Source organism: Dysidea avara, chromosome 4 (assembly GCF_963678975.1).
Source record: "Dysidea avara chromosome 4, odDysAvar1.4, whole genome shotgun sequence".
NCBI lineage: Eukaryota > Metazoa > Porifera > Demospongiae > Dictyoceratida > Dysideidae > Dysidea > Dysidea avara.
This window is the reverse complement of record NC_089275.1, coordinates 36,471,941-36,495,158: the sequence shown is the minus strand read 5'-3', so window position 1 is coordinate 36,495,158 and position 23,218 is coordinate 36,471,941. Positions and strand designations below refer to the sequence as shown.

The 23,218-nt window shown below is 39.7% G+C and overlaps 2 protein-coding genes across 3 annotated transcripts; both read right to left on the bottom strand.

The window, feature by feature from the left end:
* Positions 1-6,232: 6,232 nt before the first annotated feature.
* On the bottom strand, positions 6,233-20,814 carry LOC136254853 (TNF receptor-associated factor 4-like). Of its 2 annotated transcripts, none has more exons than XM_066047615.1 (2): positions 20,693-20,814; positions 6,233-7,818 (listed from the first exon to the last, which is right to left on the bottom strand). In XM_066047615.1, the coding sequence occupies exon 2, from the start codon at positions 7,783-7,785 to the stop codon at positions 6,427-6,429; it is 1,359 nt and encodes a 452-aa protein (XP_065903687.1). In that variant the 5' UTR covers positions 7,786-7,818; positions 20,693-20,814; the 3' UTR covers positions 6,233-6,426. The 2 variants fall into 2 exon arrangements, with proteins under 2 accessions (XP_065903687.1, XP_065903686.1); XM_066047614.1 differs by lacking the exon at positions 20,693-20,814 and adding an exon at positions 11,774-11,915 and having other exon boundaries at positions 6,234-7,818.
* Positions 19,218-21,580, bottom strand: LOC136253820 (uncharacterized). The gene is made up of 2 exons (XM_066046478.1): positions 20,324-21,580; positions 19,218-20,260 (listed from the first exon to the last, which is right to left on the bottom strand). The coding sequence occupies exons 1-2, from the start codon at positions 21,558-21,560 to the stop codon at positions 19,218-19,220; spliced, it is 2,280 nt and encodes a 759-aa protein (XP_065902550.1). The 5' UTR covers positions 21,561-21,580.
* Positions 21,581-23,218: the final 1,638 nt, after the last annotated feature.

The following is a 23,218-nucleotide window of genomic DNA, read 5'->3' as shown; positions in this document are numbered from 1 at the left end:
AGGCGAATCCTAGCATCAAATTTGGTACAAATCCGAAGAATGGTTCAGGAGTTATGACCGATTATTCGCGTAAAACAAGATCGATTTGTTGTCACGCCTACAGGGTAAACCGCTTCATGGAATGAGTTGAAAATTGCTATGTAGATGGAGTAACCATCGTAGGAGTGCCTTTTGGTGGTTTGAAAGGAATCGAGATAAAGACCACGGAGATATGACACAAAACCCAACCTGTGTCACAATTATTCGACCGATTTTTATGAATAAAAAAGTATTAGTTTTCACGCCTACTAGGCAAACCGCTTAGAGCAATGAGCTGAAAATCGGTGCATAGCTGGAATAATCTTCATAGAAAGTCCTTGCAGTAGTACAGAAGAATCGGATTACAAACCACTGAGTTATGATTCGAAAGCCAACTCCGTGTAGCAAATGCGAGATCGAGATACTCTAATAGAACAGTCACCCTAATAGAGCATTCGGCTAATTTATTTACTCCATTATAGAATTTTATTACATCACAAGTTATTCTGTAGGGAGTTCAGCTGCAAACAGTTAATCTTATAGACAGTTCAGCAAGAAGACAGTCACCATGTGGAGAGTTAAGCAAATATATCACTATAGAGATTCAGAACATTACAAGTCACACTGAAGAAAGCTCAGCTATAAACAAGTCATGCACTGTGTAGAGAATTCAGCTACAATTAAGTCACTCTCTAGAGAATTCAGTTACACAGAATTCAGCTACACACAAGTCACTGTGGAGAGAGTTCAGCTACAAACAAATTACCCTTTAGAGTGATCAGCTACAAACAAAACACTTTGCAGGGTGTTCAGCTGCAACAAATCAACCTTTAGAGCAATCAGCAATGAACAAATCAACACAAATCTACCTGTAGAGAGATAAGCTAGAAACAAATCACCCTGTAGAGAGTTCAGCTACAAAAAAATCACCCTGTAGAGACATCAGCTAGAAACTAGACACAATGTAAGGAGTTCAGCTACAAGCAATCACCCTGTAGAGAGTTCAGCTAAAACAAATCAACCTGCAGAGAGATCAGCTACAAACAAATCACCTTATAGAGAGTTCAGCTGCAAACAGATTACCTGTAGAGAGATCGGCTACAAACAAATCAACCTGCAGAGAGATCAGCTACACACAAAATCAACTTGTAGAGAGATCAGCTACAAACAAATCACCCTGTAGAGAGATCAGCTAGAAACTACACACAATGTAAGGAGTTCAGCTACAAACAAATCACCCTGTAGAGAGATCAGCTACAAACTAGACACAAAGTAAGGAGTTCAGCTACAAGTAAATTACCCTGTAGAGAGTTCATCTACAAACAAATCAACCTGTAGAGCAATCAGCTAGAAACAAATCACCCTGATGAGAGGTCAGCTACAAAAAATCACCCTGTAGAGAGATCAGCTAGAAACAAATCACCCTGAAGAGAGGTCAGCTACAAAAAAATCACCCTGTAGAGAGATCAGCTACAAACAAATTGCTCTGTAGAGAGATCAGCTACAAGCAAAACACCCTGTAGAGAGTTCAGCAACAAAGAAACCACCATGTAGAGAGATCGGCTACAAACAAATCAGCCTGTAGAGAGATCGGCTACAAACAAATCAGCCTGTAGAGAGTTCAGCTAAAACAAATCAACCTGCAGAGAGATCAACTACAAACAAATCACCTTATAGAGAGTTCAGCTACAAACAAATTACCCTATAGAGAGATCAGCTACAAACAAATAAACCTGCAGAGAGATCAGCTACACACAAATCAACTTGTAGAGAGATCAACTACAAACAAATCACCCTGTAGAGAGATCAGCTAGAAACTACACACAATGTAAGGAGTTCAGCTACAAATAAATCACCCTGTAGAGAGTTCAGCTAAAACAAATCAGCCTGCAGAGAGATCAGCTACAAACAAATCACCTTTTAGACAGTTCAGCTACAAATAAATTACCTTGTAGAGAGATCGGCTACAAACAAATCAACCTGCAGAGAGATCAGCTACACACATTTCAACTTGTAGAGAGATCAGCTACAAACAAATCACCCTGTAGTGAGATCAGCTAGAAACTAAACACAATGTAAGGAGTTCAGCTACAAGCAAATCACCGTGTAGAGAGTTCAGCTACAAACAAACCAACCTGTAGAACGATCAGCTAGAAACAAATCACCCTGAAGAGAGGTCAGCTGCAAAAAATCACCCTGTAGAGATATCAGCTAGAAACAAATCACCCTGAAGAGAGGTCAGCTGCAAAGAATCACCCTGTAGAGATATCAGCTAGAAACAAATTACCCTGAAGAGAGGTCAACTACAAAAAAAATCACCCTGTAGAGAGATCAGCTAGAAACAAATCACCCTGAAGAGAGGTCAGCTACAAACAAAACACTTTGCAGAGAATTCAGCTACAAACAAATCAGCTTGTAGAGAGATCAGTTACACACAAATCAACCTGTAGAGAGATAAGCTAGAAACAAATCACCCTGTAGAGAGTAGCTACAAGCAAAACACCCTGTAGAGAGTTCAGCAACAAAGAAACCACCATGTAGAGAGTTCAGCTGCAAACAAATCACCTTATAGAGAGTTCAGCTACAAACAAATCACCCTGTAGAGAGATCAGCTAGAAACTAGACACAATGTAAGGAGTTCAGCTACAAGCAAATCACCCTTTAGTGAGTTCAGCTACAAACAAATCAACCTGCAGTGAGATCACCTACAAAAAAGCACCTTGTACAGAGTTCAGCTACAAACAAATTACCCTGTAGAGAGATCGGCTACAAACAAATCAACCAGTAGAAAGATCAGCTACACACAAATCAACTTGTAGAGAGATCAGCTACAAACAAATCACCCTGTAGAGAGATCAGCTAGAAACTAGACACAATGTAAGGAGTTCAGCTACACAAGTAAATCACCCTGTAGAGAGTTCAGCTAAAACAAATCAACCTGCAGAGAGATCAGCTACAAATAAACCACTTTACAGACAGTTCAGCTACAAACAAATTACCTTGTAGAGAGATCGGCTGCAAATTAATCAATCTGCAGATAGATCAGCTACACACAAATCAACTTGTAGAGAGATCAGCTACAAACAAATCACCCTGTAGAGAGATCAGCTAGAAACTAGATACAATGCAAGGAGTTCAGCTACAAGCAAAATCACCCTTTAGTGAGTTCAGCTACAAACAAATCAACCTGCAGTGAGATCACCCACAAAAACGCACTTGTACAGAGTTCAGTTACAAACAAATCACCCTGTAGAGAGATCAGGTAGAAGAATTCACCTTGTAGAGAGTTCAGCAACAAAGAAACCACCATGTAGAGAGTTCAGCTGCAAACAAATCACCCAGTAGAAAGATCAGCTAGAAGAAGTTACCTTGTAGAGAGTTCAGTTACAAAGAAACCATCATATAGAGAGTTCAGCTACAAAGAAATTACCCCGTAGAGAGTTCAGCTAGAAGAAGTCACCTTGTAAAGAGTTCAGCTACAAAAAAACCATCATGTACAGAGTTCAGCTACAAAGAAACCACCTGCATAGAATTCAACTACAAACAAATTACCCTGTATAGAGATCAGCTAGAAGAAGTTACCTTGTAGATAGTTCAGCTACAACAATTCACCCTGTAGAAAGATCAGCTAGAAGAAGTCACCTTGTAGAGTGTTCAGTTACAAAGAAACCATCATGTAGAGAATTCAGCTGCAAACAAATCACTCTGTAGAGAGTTCAGCTACAAAGAAACCGCCATGTAGAGAGTTCAGCCTCATACAAACCACCTTGTAGAGAATTCAACTACAACAAATCACCCTGTAGAGAAGAAGTTACCTTGTAGAGAGTTCAGCTACAAAGAAACCTTCATGTAGGGAGTTCAGCTACAAAGAAACCACCATGTAGAGAGTTTAGCTGCAAACAAATCACCTGTAGAGAGTTCAGCTAGAAACAAATCACCCCGTAGAGAGATCAGCTGGACGAAGTCACCTTGTAGAGAGTTCAGCTACAAAGAAACCATCATGTAGAGAGTTCAGCTGCAAACAAATCACCCTGCAGAGAGTTCAGCTACAAAATATCACCCTGTAGAGAGTTCAGCTAGACGAAGTCACCTTATAGAGAGTTCAGCTACAAAGAAACCATCATGTAGAGAGTTCGGCTACAAAGACACCACCATGTAGAGAGTTTAGCTGCAAACAAATCACCTGTAGAGAGTTCAGCTAGAAACAAAATACCCTGTAGAGAGACCAGCTAGAAGAGGTTACCTTGTAGAGAGTTCAGCTATAAAGAAACCATCCTGTATATAGTTCAGCTACATTTCAAGTCACCCAGTAGAGAGATCAACTGCAAAAAAATATCCTGTGGGGAATAATGGGCATGTAATAAATATATGTATATAATTTGTATAATTACTAATAAAATCAAAAATAATTGAAGTACTAAAATTCTTCTTTAAGTTCTTTTCTTCTTCCTGTAGTAAAGAAAAAAACACATGGGTTAAAGAGCCCCAAAGCCAGCCATAGGCCGGCTTTGCAGTATACAAATACAAAAAGAAGTGATATCTAATCAAAAACAGCCAAGCTGTAAAAAAAGGTGTGGCCCCCAAAAAGGCCATGGTGAAAAAAGATGTGAAATCCAAGGTGGCGGCCAAGAAATGGCTGTGATGGTAGGTTAATGGTTACATTTTAATAACGACAATTCAGGTGAATTTTGTGCCGCTTGGTCTTGGCACCAAATTCACCTGAATTGTTGTTATTAAAATGTAACCATTAACCTACCATCACAGCCATTTCTTGGCCGCCACCTTGGATTTCACATCTTTTTTCACCATGGCCTTTTTGGGGGCCGCACCTTTTTTTACAGCTTGGCTGTTTTTGATTAGATAATTATATACAACTAGTTTTTGGCCACAGTAACCCCCTTATAACGTGACAACGTAAATGCTGTGGTATCATTTGAGCTTATAAACTTGAGTACTCGAGCTTCAAGGGGTTTGGGAGTGCAAATGTAGCAACAACTGAAAATACCCACTATAATATTAAACTTTTAAAATTATTTGTCGTATTGTGCAGGCCTCAAGAAGAGTGTGGTGCACAAAAGAAACAATAGTACAATTACAATCATACATAATTACTAATTAATTAATTATATAGTCACTACACCAGCTAGGTTGTGCTTGAATTGTTCAATTTGACAGAAGGTGTTCTCAGAAAGGTATTAGTATACAGTATAGCAGGATATTTGGAGAAATGGTAAGATAGTGGTGCACAGGTCAAGAAAACACACTGGCAACTTCTTGAAAAATCATGATGGATGTTCTATTAGCAAAGTTGACTGTTCTATTAGAGTATTTCGATTTTTAGCAGCTTTTAGGTTAAGTCTCACACCAAAGTATAATTTGAACCCCTCTTAAGTAAAAACTAGCCATTCGCCCTTCTCTTTCCATCTTTTCATTGCCCATGTATATATATATATATATTATATAGGATGCAATGTATCTATATTGCAATTTCTAGAAGCTTCCTAGCTTGAACATGGTAAAATTTTGGAGGGGGGGTGCTTCAGCACCCCCATAAATCCGCCCTTGAGTGTGATCCTCCTTCATTGGCACAGTATTACTATTAAAATCAATATTGGGTTTCATGTATGACAGAAGTTCATTGTCAGGAAAGAACAAAATTTCTGATTTGGAGGAAATTAATGTAAATGGAATTGTCACAATTATAATATTATTAACATTTGAGTAAGTTTATAGAGGAATGTGGCAAATTCCATTCAAGAAATTTTTGTATTGTAATTTTATTCAAGTTTCAATATGCAATTATTGTGGAAACATATTTTTCGCTCAGTGAATTGTTATTACTGATTTAGCAGCGTAATAATAAATTTTACTGATCCTGATCTTATTGTTTTCATAACAAAAGACAAAAAAAAATGGAAATTTTACGGTGAATATCAGATCGGATATTGGTATCGGCCATTATGGGAATTTCATTATCAGATAATCAGCAAACACCTCTTACAAGTGCATCACTAATAGTAGTGAGAACAAGTATATAGTGACACGAAATTAATAGGGTATAGTCAAAGATGTTCAGTTATGCTTGGTCACTGTACCATTACACATTGTATTTGAAATGCACACTTGTAGTTTCCCCTACGAAATGCAGTAGACATGTGTAATTTTATTCATTAAGCTGCTTGAGACAAATCATCATCTATATATAAATCACCTGCACAATCCCAATGTACAATGCATACAGTAATACCGCAGAATATCGGTATTATATAATTTTGAGAATGCAACAAAAACAGTTGTATAATGTATGATAAATTATGTGTAAACCACAACAGTCCATAATACCTAAAGTAGTAGTACACAGCATCTACATAAAAAAGTTATCCTAAAAAATTGACTGCTTATAATGATTTAGAGTTGGGAGACTTTGAAAAACAGAGAATCTTTCTTCAAATACTGGCATGTAGGAGTGACCTTAGCAAGTTTGTCATGGGTAATGAGCTCAACAGGTCCCCAACCACACTTGGATCTTTCCCTATCCGTCAACCTGTATGTACCATTTGCATTCTCATCATCATCAAACCCAATTGATTGCTGTATGTGCTCATTGTCGCTTATTTGGTTCAAAAATTTCACACAAAATACCCCACTTAAAGGCCATTTCAGTTCATCGTCATATTGACCTTTCATCAAATGCAAATACCAGGAGCAGCAATTGCCATTGTCATCAGCAGGATCAACACAAAGGCACATTTTGTAGCCTTCCTTGTGAGTATAAAATGGATCACTGTACCATTGTAGCTTGCGGCTTTTCTTGTAGCTAAAATCCTTCACTTTAAAAACCACAGGAGCAATTTGGTTTCCAGATTGAGACAACTTGGCAGCTAATTCCAAATGGATTCCCCACTGTGTTGACTCTACTGATATTAAACTAGGCAAGAGATCTTCTCCTCTGCTTAAGTGACAGAGCAATGTTTCAACTGTAGCAAGTCTCTGAGCATGTTGGTTCTTTACCGTAGTGAGTTCCATTGCTGTGTCATCAAGTTTCTGTCTTGTCATAATCAAATGCTTTTCAGTGTTCTCTTTGTTGTGATCATCTTGCTCTTTACGTGGCATCTTAGCTTTGCAACCTACCGTACTAAATTCACAATCGATCATTTCCAGTGGACACTTGCTCCTGTGGTTACTGATGTCTTCCCGAAGAACATGATCACTGTTGCACTGATTGGGACAAGATAGTGGAAATTTTGGACACTCATCTTTATGTTTTCCTTCAATAAACTGGTGTTCTCCATTAATACAGCAGTAGTGACAGTCAACTTTACGTCGTGGACATTGTGACACCTCATGATCAGCTATGAACTGTCTCATCATTATCTTACCACACTCTAAGGGGCAAGCAACATCTTCAAACTGGCATCCTTCATCACTACTGAGGTGACTGTCAATGTTGCTAACTTCACCTTCCCAATTGCAACCCTTATCTTGGTTGGTGCAGTACACCATAAGACCTTTAATTTCCCTGTCGATTTGTTTGTTTGGAAATGTAACACACTCTTCTTCACGGCACATTGGACAACAATTGTTCTTTGCACCGTCAAGGCAGGTCTTGCAAAACAGATGGCCACAACACACAGTGAGATATGGGTCTTTGCTAGGAAGGTGACAAATATCACAAACAAAAATGCCTAATGGCACTTTGATAAATTGGTAGTTGTATCCACCTGCAGTGTCAGGCTGAAATCGAGCTGGTGCAGTTGTATCTGACATTTAACACAGAAAGTACCACTTTCAGAAAGTGTGCTACAAAAGAGAACAAATGACATGGAAAAGGTTAATAAGCAAACAGTATGAGTCCATATGGGACACAAAAGAGCACAAATGTGAATCTTATCTTACATGCATTGTATGTACTGTAGTATGCTAAAAGGCTCCTGTTGGGCTGAAGGATGTCATAGTGAAAAAATCAAGCTTATCTGAAGTCATCAGGAACACAGTTAATCAGTATAGTAAGCAAAAAATTCCATTGAACAAATTTGTAGGAAGCATTTACCGTAGAGTTAGGATATTAAGCGCATGTGTCTATTAAGTGCATATTACCTGTTAAGCGCATACACTTTTTTTGTAATTAACCATGGCACACGGCCCAATGTGAGGCTTAAGACGAGACAAAACTACACATGGGAAGAAAAGCTGGAAGTACTGGAAAGTCAAGTGCTTACGTCTGCATCGAGATCTCCCTTCACTATGTATACAGCAAATCAGCCTTATGGATTGTTCATCACGAAAGATATTTCACTTAGAATGAAGTCAAATATCATTATATGCTGGCATGATGATCACGAACTATTCTATTACAACATAGTGACTCTGTGTTTAACACACCTTAATTATTTTCAGGCACATGCACCTAACAGATAGTATAATTTTTATAAAAGTTTTCTCTGAAAATTACAAGCGCATGCAGGTAACAATCTCACTCTATGGTATACTGAAGGCACTTTTGGGTTTGGTCATACCTAACCAATACTACCAAAGCACTGTGAGAGGTATAATTATTATAATGTGAAGTTGTCAATAGCTACTTTTTTGTGATAAATTGCAAACCTCCATGATCCCTAATATGCAGTACTACCATACTATATGATGCTCTGTAAAAGCATGTGATGATTTCTGCAAAACCACAAGTTTGTATAAGCAAATTTGTGAAACTGCCATATTATATAATATTATGAATTCTTTTATGAAAATGTACAGAATTTCAGCAGTTGCTATACTCTTGTTTAACAGGGTGCATAGGGAGGGGCCAGCAATGAAGAATAAATCTTGTATCTTCAATTTTTTTTGTAAATTTACATAAATTAAACTGTCAGAGTGACAAATTTATTTTGCTTTTGATAGTAGTTTTGCAACATAAATCTTTACTGTGTAAATCTTAAATCTTGTAAACCCTGTAGGTAATCTTTATGCAGACCTCTTGGTGATAGTCTTTGTACCTTTTAAGATCAAGATACTCTAATAGAACAGTGATATACTCAAACAAAACTAAATACCGTAAAGTCAGGTTGTTAAGTGCATGCACTTATAATTTTTGGAGAAAACATTTTGTAAAAATCATACTATTTGTTAGGCGCATACGCCTAATAAATAATTATGGTGAGTGTAACATGGAATCACTACGTTGTAATAGAGTAGTTAATAGTTTGTGCCAGTCACCACGCCAGTATGTAAGGATATTTTACTCCATTTCTGGGTGAAATCCTTTGTGATAAACAAGATTATCACTATCCAGATGGCTGATTTGCTATATACATAGTGAAGGGAGACCTCAACGGAGATGTAAGCACTTAAGACAGCACTTTTTCAGTACTTTCAGCTTTTCTTGCTGTGGGTAGCTGTATTGTCGCATTTGACCATGTGCACTTATCATCCATGGTTAACTACAAGAAATGTGTATGTGCTTGTGCGCTTAACAACCCGATTCTACGGTAATCACCTCCAACCCACATCAGTGGCATTAGGTGATGGGAAACAAGCACTATAATAATATAATGGCCAACACTAAAGAAACAAACAGATTTAAGGCAACTTGTAAGTCAACTGAAGAGATACAGTCTTCAAGTGACTGTGCAGAATTGTGAGTACCACCACCCCCCATATCTGGTGCCCAGACCACTTCTTTCTTTCAATTTGTGTGGGGCAGAGAAAAAAGGGTCTGGTGGATCTCCAATATAATTTTTGTGTAGCTGGATCTATAACTTTGGGGATCGTTGATTAGTGGTGATGAATAGCAAACGCCTGTTAAGGAACCAAAATGGGGCACGTTTACTTGGAACTCTGCACACATGCTATATATAGGGAATTAGTAAAACGCGGAATACGGAATAACGGAATTGCGGAATAACGAAATAAGCAAAACCAATCTTTTGCAGATTGTACAAATAGTTATATGCTCTATAGTGATTATACTTTATTTACCTTGTAACAGCTCTGCATGGCGCACCACGGCGGTGGATAGAACAGTAGCTGGTGAGCATTAAATGGGACGAGCACACAACCAATCACCCTAGCATGATCTACCTTCGCTAACTTTACTTATCTACACACTTGATTCAAACCTGAAGAGTTTTGAAATCCGTTTAAAGACACACAACCACTGGACTTCCCTTCTGAACTTTAGTGTGACTCTAATAAATTCGGTCGTATGCACATGAAGGGCAGCTAGTTTAACCTAAGAATAGAACTAGGTCTTGGCGTTTTGTAGCTATATCAACTAAGGAGTATAGATAAGTAAGTTTAGCGAAGGTAGATCGTTCTAGGGTGGTTGGTTGTGCGCTTGCTCGTCCCATTTAATGCTCGCCCAGCTGCTGTTTAGCTATCCATCGCTGTGGCGTGCCATGCAGAGCTGTTGCAAGGTGTAAATAAACTATGATTGCTATAGAGCATGTAACTATTTGTACAATCTGCAAATGATAAGTTTTGCTTATTTCGTTATTCCGCAATTCTGTTATCCGTATTCCGCATTTTACTAATTCCCCTATATATATCGCATTGTCACTTTGTTACAATAGGCCTTTGGTATTCAGTACCACTAATCAACAGTTGTAGATCTAGCTGCACAAAAATCATGCAGTACAATTATACTGTATAATTTATTAGGGACCACAAAGGAGTAGGCATGGACCATGAAATAACATCATCCAAAAACCAGCCTCAATATTCCTTTATGAGGAGGAGGCAGTATCAGTTAGGCCAAACAAGCCTTCAGATTGACCCAAAATGCTTTCAACAAGTTGCTACAAAATTTAAAAAAAATATTTAATGGAATCTTCTACTGACTGACTGAGTAACTGATGCCTTCATGCAAATGTAACTTGACAACAGCTAAGGCTACGGGCTTGATTTTTCACTGTTCGACGTTGCTTCAGCCCGAGAAGTGTCTTTTGGCATACCGCACTACATACAATGCATTCTTCATGGACTTACTAGTGTCCTCCTTTGTGTCCCATTCATCTTTTCTGACAGTGAAAAGCATCGATTTGGCGGTACCATGTGATGGCTTCTCTTTGTAACGGAAATTGTCTGTACCTTTCATAGTGGCTATTTTGATTGCAGACGTGCTTTTCGAACACTTCTTGATTTGTACGTACTGCTGTGCAATGGATTGAACATAGCCAACAATGAAGCATAATTGATACTTCAGTTTTCAGATAATTGATATAGCTGGGGCACGCGGTGCCATTTCAGATGCAGCATGCATGGGTTCACCAGTCATAATAATTATTTACAAAAAAAGTTAACAAACAAGGACACAAAATTTTTTTGAATTTTCAACTAGAGTAGGGACCATAGCACATCGATAAAAAGTACTGAAACAAGCTGGAGTATAGTGTATGATATTAAATCACAGTAAAACAATAAGAAGTGTTATTATCTTGAGCACAGTAGGAATATAACACTTCTTATTGTTTTACTATTTAATATCGTGCACTACTCCAGCTTGTTTCAGTACTTTTATCGATGTGCTATGGTCCCTTCTCTCTAGTTGAAAATTCCTATTACTTATCCTATTAGAGATCCACCAGACCCTTTTCTCCACCCCCACACAAAAAGAAAAAAAATTGGTTTGGTACGAGACTGTACTCCCTGGTCTTTGTGCTTGGAATTTAATATGACATCTTCATGCAATTCGAGCACTGCATCTCAAATACAAAGACTACAAGCACATATATACCATAGCCACACACATGAATCATACCTGGCGTTGTATTGTGAACACAGCATCCGAAAAAGACGAGATTTCACCGGTGTGTACCATCTAGAACAATCAGTGCCTTCCGCTTACTTGAAAAGGGCAAATGTTCGTGTTAAAACACGTTTTCAGTCACATGGGGTAACACGTGATGCCATATACTTGACTTGAGTAATCGCGTTATTCGTGTATCAAACATTGGAGAAACCACACAGGAGCACAGAACGCATGCCGGCATGTTTAGTCCGCACACCATCCCTCAAGCAATTAAGTCATAAGTCTCCAAGAAATAAATTTTTTTTTTACCACGAGATTGATAGAACAGTCAAATACTCTATTACAACATTCAGGGTATTGGAACTTTGTAAAATTCTCCCATCTGCAAAATTGCTGATACGGTATACGATCCCATAGCTAGCATGGTCTTGTATATAATCATTACTAAACAGTGACTACGCAAATTGTGCCTTTGTATGCAGTGAAGAAGGCCGGCAAGTAAAAGAAAAACTTACCCATCAATTGATTCCCCTGTTCATGGCAAACACGATGGTGAAAATTGTAGCTCCGTACCTCAATTTGTTGGTAAGTTACAACCATTTTTGTGGGCATTTGTAATTTATTTTCCCTATACTTGCTGTACAAACTGATTTTTCTGTTGTTGCTACTTTAATTTGTAGAGCTGTAGCTCTTAGAGTTATTGGCATATGAGGCTGAAAATGTGCCAGATGGTACACTTGACTAAGTAGATTATCAATATGCAATATACAGGAATTTGAAAAATGTGCGATTGTGTCGGGTTTTCGCAGATCCGGTCACATATGGCCTTGTATAGCTACACCTCACCTTTATGGTTAGACCAATACCACATGTGATATAGCTATATTATTGGGTCTTGATCATTAATTACTCATTGACAATCATCACTCACAACTCTTACAAACTCATGTGTGATAAGAATTATTAGAGATTATTTATTGCTACAATTTAGATACATAGTTATAGCTGTGCATAGCTATGTGTTTAATTTTGGATCAAACCTAAATTTTATAAATGTCCATGCACAGCTGCTTGCTGCATGCAACTTCCTTATCCCAGACCAGTCTCCATGTCATCCTGATAATATACTGTAACTCTGGATAAGCGGTCACCAGCCATTGGGAAGCCAGTGTGCATATTAATTATACTATGATAGTGGTGATTTTAATAGTAGATGAGAGTTGGGAAAATTTAAATGCTTTATACATCCATGATATCAACATGGAATCCAACATGGAATGTATACTAGGGGTGGATCTCCAGGATTTAATTAGCAAGGGGAGGTACACCAGGATAATATATTTGTATATGGAGAGGGAGCCTGGGGGCACAGTCCCCCAGAAGCTAAAGCTATGGACCTTATCTGCACTGACGTCACAGTCATAAAATGGCGGTGATAGTTGTGGGACTTTCGTAAAATTTGCATGGATGATTATGGGAAGAAAATTTTTAAACGATCATATCTCAGCCAAGAAAGAAGATATTGATCTCTAACCCTCAGGTATGGCTATAAGTCGAGTAAGCCACCAATGTTCGGCCACTATCGGTTCAGACGCGATTTTTCTTTAAACCCCCCAAAGAAAATTTCTGCTCTTGCTATACTTTTGGAGAGGTCTAGGCCATAAACTCCTACATGCAAAATTTCAGACCTGCGGCTTTCTTCGTCTGGCTGCATGCAGGAACTGCAAAAGTGACCTGTCCGAATGTTCTCCATTCTCGGCGGACAAAAGTATGTATCATCGGTCGAGTGGCACTGCTCGTAATGCTTGAAGCTGGTCAAGTCTTTCTGTGCTTGATATGAAAGAACAACCTTTATACTCTCCAAATATATGCAGATATTCGGCTTAGTCCTTTTTGGCTGTGAATTACAAAGCGGCTCCAAAGTCACCTCTGTCGTGCAATCTTAAATTTGGCCACATGTGAAGCTCGTGCAAATCAAATAGTTACCTATATCGAATTCAAAGCTATTTTTATGAGCATTGAGAGCATCAGCTACCGTTCAATATTAAGTAGATACATGCACGATGACCGCATCTTGATTTTTGCCCGAATAGCTACATTGCATTTAGGCTTCTCTGACAGTAGCAGGCTGGCTACTGCACCCAGAACACTCCAAATCCACTTAAATGGGGTTTTGACTAGCCCCTGTCTTTAAAATGTCAAAACTTTCTCTCCAAAATGTCCAGGACATTAGCCAGATCGAAAACACTCTAATAGAACAGTCACCTATTATACAATGGACAGATTTCATAATAACAAAAAAAATCAACCGTTGTCCCTAGCAACCTAAATTTTACATTGTTTTTAGGTGTCAATGTTTTAAGTCACCTCTCCAAGTTTTAAAAGGATAGCATATATAAGTCATGAGATATGACATTTTGAAGTTGCAATTTTTCATTACATTGTCAATGAGAGGGGCAACAGTTGCCCCTTCTCGGTAATCACACAAATCATGGGATTTAAAAAATGTCATATCTTATGACCTATATACACTATCGATTTAAACTGGGAAAGATTATTGTTTACATTTATACCTACAAATTATGTAAATTGAAATATATGTACTTTTGAATTTTTGGTTTTTGCATTCATTGAAATACCTGATTTTTGTGATTGCCCAGAAGGGGCAACTGTAGCCCTCTCACATAGATATGTATGGGAAATCACAAATTTCAAATTGTCATATCTTATGACATATATATGCTATCCTTTCACAATTTGGAGAAGTTACTTTAGACATTATCACCTAAAAATAATGGAAAATTCAGGTTGCTAGGGGCAACAGTTATTATTATATGCCATAAAGCCTTATTATGGAATTTGTCCATTGAAGCAGTCAGAAAATCTGAGGGCCCCTCCCAAGCATATTCACTTCAGTAAGACTATTAATATGTGAATTTCGCTGATTACAACGCTTAAATACTGATTACATGTAATAATATATTGGCTGATCGTTATATTAGAGTAATTGACTGCTCTATTAGAGTATTTCGATTTGGCTAATGTCTTGGACATTTTGAAGAGAAACTTTTGACATTTTAAGTCATCTAGGGATAGTAAAAACCTCATTTAAGTGGATTTGGATTGTGTATATGTGTGCTGGGTGCAGTAGCCAGCCTGCTACTGTCAGAGAAGCCTAAATGCAATGTAGCTATTCGGGAAAAATCAAGGTGCGGTCATCGTGCATGTATCTGCTTAATATTGAACGGTAGCTGATGCTCTCAATGCTCATATGAATTCAATATAGGTAACTATTTGATTTGCACGAGCTTCACATGTGGCCAAATTTAAGATTGCACGACAGAGGTGACTTTGGAGCTTTGTAATTCACAGCCAATAAGGACTAAGCCAAATATCTACATATATTTGGAGAGTATAAGAGATGCTCTTTCATATCAAGCACAGAGAAACGTGATCAGCTTCAAGCATTACGAGCAGTGCCACTCGACCGATGATACATATTTTTGTCCGAGAATCGAGAACATTCGGACAGGTCACTTTTGCAGCTCCTGCAGCCAGACGAAGAAAGCTGCAGGTCTGAAATTTTGTATGTAAGAGTTTATGACCTAGACCTCTCCAAAGGCATAGTAAGAGCAAAAAAAATTTTTTTGCGGGTGTAAAGAAAAATCGCGTCCGAACCGATGGTGGTCGAACATTATATTGAAGGGCTAGTTGATTCAAATGTTTCTGTGTGAAAAAAGCTTTGAACTTACATCAAGAGTCAAAAGAAAGACCACTGTGGTGTGGCACCATTAAAGGTTAATGATGTTGTAATCAATGATAGCTTAGTTAAAGCACAAACACTCAATGAGTACTTTACATCAGTATTTACTCCAATTACAACAGAGACTCTTCCAGAATTACATGTCCGATCTGCACCGGACATAAACCCTATCATAGTTGACACTAATGGTGTTTCTGAGCTGCTGCAATCTTTGGATATCCATAAAGCTTATGGACCTGATGGAATACCAGCCTGTCTACTGAAAGAAACTAGAGAAATTATTTCTCCCTCCTTAGCCTTCATTATTCAAGCCTCATTACAACAATGTTCACTACCTTTAGATTGGAAAAGGGCAAATATTGTACCACTCTTTAAAAAGGGTGATCGTTCTCTTCCTAGCAATTATAGGCCTGTTTCATTAACATGTATCTGTTCAAAACTGTTAGAGCACATTGTGTATTCACACATTTAATCCCATTTTGCTAAATATAATCTTCTGTGTGATCAACAACATGGGTTTAGACAAGGTCGCTCATGTGAAACTCAGCTACTATTGACAATCAATGACTTTGCCAAAAGCTTAAATAACAATGATCAAACTGATATCGTACTACTAGATTTTTCAAAGGCATTCGACAAAGTGTCCCATCAACACCTGTTCCATAAACTCCACCATTACGGTATCCAAGGTAATTTACTTGACTGGATTAAAGACTTTGTACTGCAGAGATCTCAGTGTATGGTGGTTGAAGGTCAACAGAGCCACTTAACAGCAGTTACCTCTGGTGTTCCTCAAGGTACTGTCCTTGCTCCGCTTTTATTTTTCTGTTTCATAAATGATTTACCAAATAACATATCATCCAAAATCAAGTTATACGCTGACGATATGTATTATACGCTGATAATGGCTGGGTTCCGTATCAACACTTTCTTTCAGCAGCATATTTAGACACCACAGAATTATTTCAGAGCTGTATTTCAGAAGTGCTTCAGTCCTGGCGCTATACTAGCGTAAATCGGATGGCTGCAGGTTCGAGGCTACCTAGGTCCAGTTATGGATTTTTTCTCCTTTCTCCAACTTTTCAAACACACCTTAAGTAGTTAAAGTCTAAGTAGCTAAAGTCTTTGAGCAGGCTGTAGGACCAGGTGTCCTACAGACCTTCAGCACTTGTGCTGTAAAGCATTAATAATTTATAAATACTGTAGAAGAGATATGCAAGCTAGATATCTGAAACTTCATGAATGGGATCCTGTTTGCGACCATGCCCATCAAATAAAGATCTATAGAGGTAGACTAATAGCAAAAAGGTAAGGTAGCTGCACACCCTTTGGCTGACTCGAGATATACTCTAATACAACAGTCACTCTAATACAACAGTCACTCTAATAAAACAGATATTCTAATAGAACAGTCACAAGTTACATTGTAGCTAGCTCTGCTACAACAAAAACTAAACGAACTAGTATTTAAAAAAATTGTTAATGTAAAAATGAAGTAGGGGTCTATGCAATAAACAAGAGATAAATGATGCATGCTATTAGCCATACCTATAGCTACTTGACATCTTCCCTCTTGGCTGAGATATGACCGTTCAAAAACTATCTGCCCATACAAATCAGGGAGGGTAGGTCATGATGCGTTGAAGCCCATGTGTACTATGAAGTGCTATAGTTTTATTAAATGCAGTGATACTATAATTATACCTGTTGGAAGCACTAGATTGCAATTATAATCACTGTTCCTGTGATATATAACTGTGACTACCATGCATCATCATTCATCAACACTATAAACCCCACTTTACCATAATGGCTGGGTTTTTTCAATTGAAAATCACACCATTGCAATCAACAAAATAAACTAGGACTGAAGCCTGTCGCACCCCTTCCTCTACTTTTTTTGTAGACTATTGGCTCACGTGGAATTCTTTCAGTACGTGTTTGTGCAATACAATTTCGAATTCACGTGGGCTTGTCTTACAATTATTTTTTCACGAAATTCGACTCGAAATTCCCCACAATAGCTACAGAGACCATTTTTATTTGTGTGACATAAGGGCCATTGTATAGACTCTTTCTTCTCAGCCCCCACACAAAACGAAAGAAAAGAAGGTCTGGGCATGAGACTACACCCCCCGGTCTTTGTAGTCTCGCGTGGCCAGACCACTTTTTCTCCGTCACGGCGCTTATCGATTAGAGATGATAAGCATCTACTCCGAAAGTAGCGCTTATAATCTCTAATCGATAAGCGCCATGACGGAGAAAAAGAGGTCTGGCCACGCGAGACTACGGTCTTTGTGCTGTGACACCATCATGCAATTTTACAATTCGAGCACTGCATCACACATAGCTACAAAAAAATACAAGCACATAGTATAGCCACCGACCTAAATCACACCTGGCGTTGTACTGTGAACGCAGTACCGAAAAAGACGAGATTATACCTAAGAGAATAATCCGTGCCGAGTTTGAAAAGGTAAATTTACGTGTTAAAACACGTTTTCAGTCGCATGGGGTAGCTAACATGTGGTGCCACGTGCTTGAGGAAAACGGGAACGGAAAACGGGAACGACCAACGGAAAATGTCGATTTTTTAATTTATTTATTTATTTTTTATTTTATTTTTTTAACCCGGGCTTGATGGACTGCCCTTGCCTACCACCCCCAGCACATAAATGGCCTGTGCTGGACAAACCGGGACTTTCTTAGTCCACGGCAAACTGAGACTCTGCCCGAATCAGCTCCACAATTGGGGGAGTCTTAACATAGTGACCGATGGATGAGCGGGCTCCGCGGATGCATTGTATGGAGGACCGCAAGAGAGAAAAAGATAGACAGCACCTTAACCACCACATGACAACAGAGTAATCATCGCCCCACTTGTTTGAAAGTTGATGAGCCAAGCGTTGATAAAAAACAGAAGCCTCATGAGCCAGACCACCAGAGGCAGACATTACTAGGGGGGTAAAAGAGGCATGCTCCTCCTCACGAATTCTCTGAGCATACGCACGTTTCTTAATGTTCTCGTGCCTCCGATAACAGGAGGCCAGTGATGAGGACGCATTAGAAGCAGCCAGAGGGTTGAACACCCGCACATCCACAAAACATCTTTCACTTCTTCCACCCCAAAAACCATTCATGGCGATGTCAAGACGGGCACCATCTTGGATATTGGCAGAAGCAGGGTAGTCCTGCTGTGAAACCGGCTGGAGCTCTGGTTCAACAGCTACCTGAGAGCATACTTCAGTCAACAGGGTAGCAGTTAGATCTCTGATCTCATTGTGTCGGATAGAAGGCAAGCCACCCTTGGGACAGGATAAAGCATGCTCCACTGAAAAGGAAGTCCCACATGCACAGTGAGCAGGAGTCCGCTGAGGAGACCACCCATAAGGTAGTGCCACGGCATCGTGAAATGCCGACTTATGCAGTGCAAAGCCATGTTCCTGTAGGGGCCGGGTGGTAAGCTAGTTGGAGGCCCCTTTGGTTGAGGCTAGATCTAAAGCACGTTGAGAGGAGGGATTTAAGTGGGTACGCAAACTGGAAGATCTATCCGAATAGTTGGAAGATTTGGAATTGCGGATTGCGGACTTGCGAGATAGCTGTTCTGTTTTAACAATAGCGGAATTGATACCCCGGTCCAGAATGAATTGTGAAAGAGGCTCAGTAATGTGACACGAGGCTGAATATTCCTCAGCTGCAATAAGAGTTGGGTTTATGATACCCAAAACAACCATATCGAGGTGGAAGGGCAAATAATTTACGGATTGTGTCATTTGGTGGAGAGCAACCCATCAAAGTAGGGATAAGTACCAGCCGGATGTTGTCCTCAAGGGGTTGTAAAGCCTCTGATATGTTTGGAGTAGTGCGACAAAGGTAGAGCCAATGGCTTGACAAGCCATGAGTGAGAGCGGAATAAGCAGCATGCGGCTGAACTTGTGCGAACTTGGCAAGCCGTGTAATCTCTGCTGACCAACCAACAACCTTGTCCCTCACAAATTCCTGGACATAAGCGTTTGAACCAATGGCAGCCCCAAGGTAGGGACGGCCCGCGGAAGTAATTTGAACATCAGTATCTGAGAACAGAGTAGTAGCAATTGAATGGAACCTTTCCTTAGAAACTAACCAAGTTTTAGGAGCATTCACAAAATAGCCAAAAGCAGGTCCCTTAATACAGAGCTGATTCCACCAGATGAGCAAGTCCTGTATACTGCCACAAGCACAAGCATCATCAGCATACCAGACCTGGTCCACTGTCCCATGAAGTTGATTGATTAAAGGCACTGTAGCAAGGGCATACATAGGCATAGCTAGTGGGTCTCCCTGTGTAGTACCCTCCTCTGATAAAATAACCTCCCCAGAAACAAGCAAAGAGGCTGGAGACCTATAAATATTGATCAGAATAGTGGAAAGTGGCGGGCACAGTTGTCTGATGTTGTGTAGAGCCACCAAACGGTTCAGCGAGTTAAAGGCATTGGAGGCGTCCACCAGCAACACAGCCTCAGTGCTTCCTTCCTCAAAAACCTTTCGGACAGCATGAACCGCAGCCTCCACCCCAGAAAGTTGCCCCGCACAAAGTTGGTGTGAACCAGCTGCCTCCTGAATGTCATCCCGCAGGATGACCAGCACAGCCTTAGCAACAACACGTCTCATAACTTCGCACACACCAATAGGCCGCACCCCAGGATTTTTATCCAAAGCAATGAGGCCACACACCAAAAAAGGCGAGAGCAAATCTGGGGAGAGGAAAACAGTACATAAACGACAAGCAAATGAGGACATTGCAACACACAATTCACCTGAAGCAGAGTGGAATGAGGTACAAAGTCGACGCCAACCACGAGCGTCGATCCCAGAGGGTCCAGCCGCACCAGATGTTCGCAAAGCAGCAGACCTGATAACAGCAGCATTAAGAGAAGAGAATATAACAGGGTGTACGGATGGTGGGTCAGCCCAATGCTGTAGAAGACACTTAGGATCCAAAGGCTGAGCTGGAGGATGTTTAGCCCACAGAACATCGCGAACACAATGGCCGGGAGAAGCAGAATCAGCTATCTCATCCAAGTTTAGAACTCCACCACGTTGGTAACCTGAGACTAATCGTAAAGCAGCCTTGGTTTTACCCTCAAACATTAGCTTAGAAAAGTTACGTACAAGTTGTGCCTCACTTAGTTTTGGTAAATGGCTCTTGAGACGACCCTGTATAGCTCCTCCCTCAGTAACCAGTTCAAGTAGATTCCCATCCTTCCACTGTTTCAGCCGCTGCTCCAATAGGAGAGTGTGATCCTTGTCCTTAGATGTGCGGCTTGGCTTCTGGAGCAGCAGTATACAAACCACAACAATTGCCTTAAGGGCGACAGATTCCAGGGAAGAACCCTCACCTACAGCACGAAACAAACGAGCCAGTTCAAGTACAAAAGCCTTACCAGCTAAACCCCGTGGAACTGCAAAACTGTTCTTCTTCCAATGTATCACTTCCAAATAAACTTTATCCAATTCTGAGATAAAACAGCTTCCATCAAGATTCCCCCACTGAAAGTTAGGCTGAACTACACATTGAAAATCAGGTAGGTCAACAACTGACGAATTGTTCATTAGAATGTCGTTGGAGTTGTTAGAAGTCAAGCAGGGGGCGTTAGGTTCTTCCTCCTCGTCAAATTGCGCGACGGATGAGGGACTTTCCTCCCGGAGAATTGAACTCTGCGGATCCAAACTGGCCCTCGAGCTGGCCTGGAGTGTCGCATTTGGTTCAAAACGGCAACGACGCCTGCCCATCTCATCACGATAAGACACCAAAAACTTCGATATGGGCTGGTCTTGGTAGCGAATGGTTGTCTTCCAGTTCTTAGAAGAAGCTTTACCCGCTTTGCGTTGAAGGTCACATGGAGTCAAAAGGTCCCCATTGAGCCGAACACAACGACTGGTGCCACTGGACAGTTCCTTGGTTATCAACTTCGCTTGCAAAGTCCCACATACTATGTCGACGGCCTCCAGAGTTGAGCGACTCTCCAGAAAACCAGGGAGAGAATCGACCATTACGATTCCCACAATCGGAAAAAAAAACAGATTTTACAGTACAATGTTTTTTTTTGCATCTAATAGAGCAGGAATCCGCATTAAAATACTCTAATACTAAGGCCACTCCAACAAAATTCCTTGTTTCCCATTTCATTGGCCTTAAAAATACATGCGGGGGGTTCATTATCCATGACCATAATTCATTATAAATATTTCCACTAATTTTCGAAATTCATATCTAACTTACAGATAAGAATACAGTAGAAATATTTAAACTAAGAACCTAAACAGTGAAAAGCTAGCTAAAAGGGCTTACTGGATTCTAAACTAGTTACTGCTATATATGCTGCGTATGCAGCAGCGGCGGAGGAAGTAGTTGATATGAGGGGGGGCTGGGCTGACCCAGACTTATTTTTATAGTTTGGTAAGGTGAGACCAAAAAAAAAAAAAAGAAAAAAAAGGTCACAACCAACTGACAAGAGCTTTTCACCTCACCAGCTACCATTTCTAGCTGATAAACTACATAAAAATCCTTTCATAGCTCGCTACACACTGAATACTTTATTAGAGTGACTGCTCTATTAGAGTATCTCGATCTTTATCACGGGTTTTCAGCCCCACTCCAAGAAAGATAATTTCGGTGTGATATCATTCTGAGGGGGGGGGGGGCTTTAGCCCCCTAGCCCCCCCCCCTTTCTGCCGCCTATGCTATGCAGTCACAGGATAAATAATGAATATTGACAGCAAAAATGAATGACCATGCGGGAAGAGAATCTGGATGCGGGCGGGAAATGGGAAACAATGAATATTCTAGGAGTGGCCTAATAGAGCAGTCAAGAATGTTTCCAGGGACCCACATTGATGGCCTGTGGCTATAGCTGTCATGAATATAGACTTCTGATGGTGTGAAATATTTAAGTAATAGCTATAACAAAGGGTGCTCATGATCATGTGAGTTATACATTTACCTCGTGTTAGTATGGTCATAAGTATGGTGTTGGCTTGGACCCTATTTGAATGTGTGCAAATGATGTTTATGATATTAATTTTTTCATAAACTGTGATAGATTGAGCTATTAGAAATATTTGGGGTTTCATTGAATAGTCACAATATTCAGCTAGGCTACCAGCAGACAACAGAACTTGATAGGACAATCAATTTTATGAGAAATATGCATGATTATTTGTTGGCATGTGAAAGAGCTTTAAGTGGGATAGAATTATACAGAACAGAATAGCTATGAATGGTCATCTTGTATAAACAAGATCCTTGGAAATTTATATGCTTCTATAGCTTTTTTGTACTGATCCCATAGAAATGGATAGTTTAGGCAAAGTACTTTCCATCCAGCTTGCTACAAGCATGTTTCAAGCAATTGAAAAAAATATATGGGAAAATACTGTAGATGCTGGGACATTAAGGGTTAATATTTTTGCTCTTGCATGATCATAAACAGCAGATAACTTTTGCCACATATTCTTCAGTTTTGCTCAGTCATTAGCACTAGAGGACTTAATAGAGCAGCAAGAGTAACTATTGAAGCTAAGCAGTATTAGCAGAGGAGCAAAAGTTGCTGACAGTATACATAGTTAAGTTGCAGTTTGTACATAATATTGTAGTAGCATGCAGCAAGCCGTTTAGTTATACAGGTATAGTTAGTAGGAGAAAGAGGAGC

Excerpts from the sequence above, each read along its gene's own strand:
- LOC136254853 (XM_066047615.1), bottom strand. The coding sequence starts at position 7,785 with ATGTCAGATACAACTGCACCAGCTCGATTTCAGCCTGACACTGCAGGT.
- LOC136253820 (XM_066046478.1), bottom strand. The coding sequence starts at position 21,560 with ATGGTCGATTCTCTCCCTGGTTTTCTGGAGAGTCGCTCAACTCTGGAG. Across the intron at positions 20,261-20,323 it reads CTCATTCCACTCTGCTTCAG|ATTTGCTCTCGCCTTTTTTG; the intron begins GTGAATTGTGTG and ends TCCTCTCCCCAG.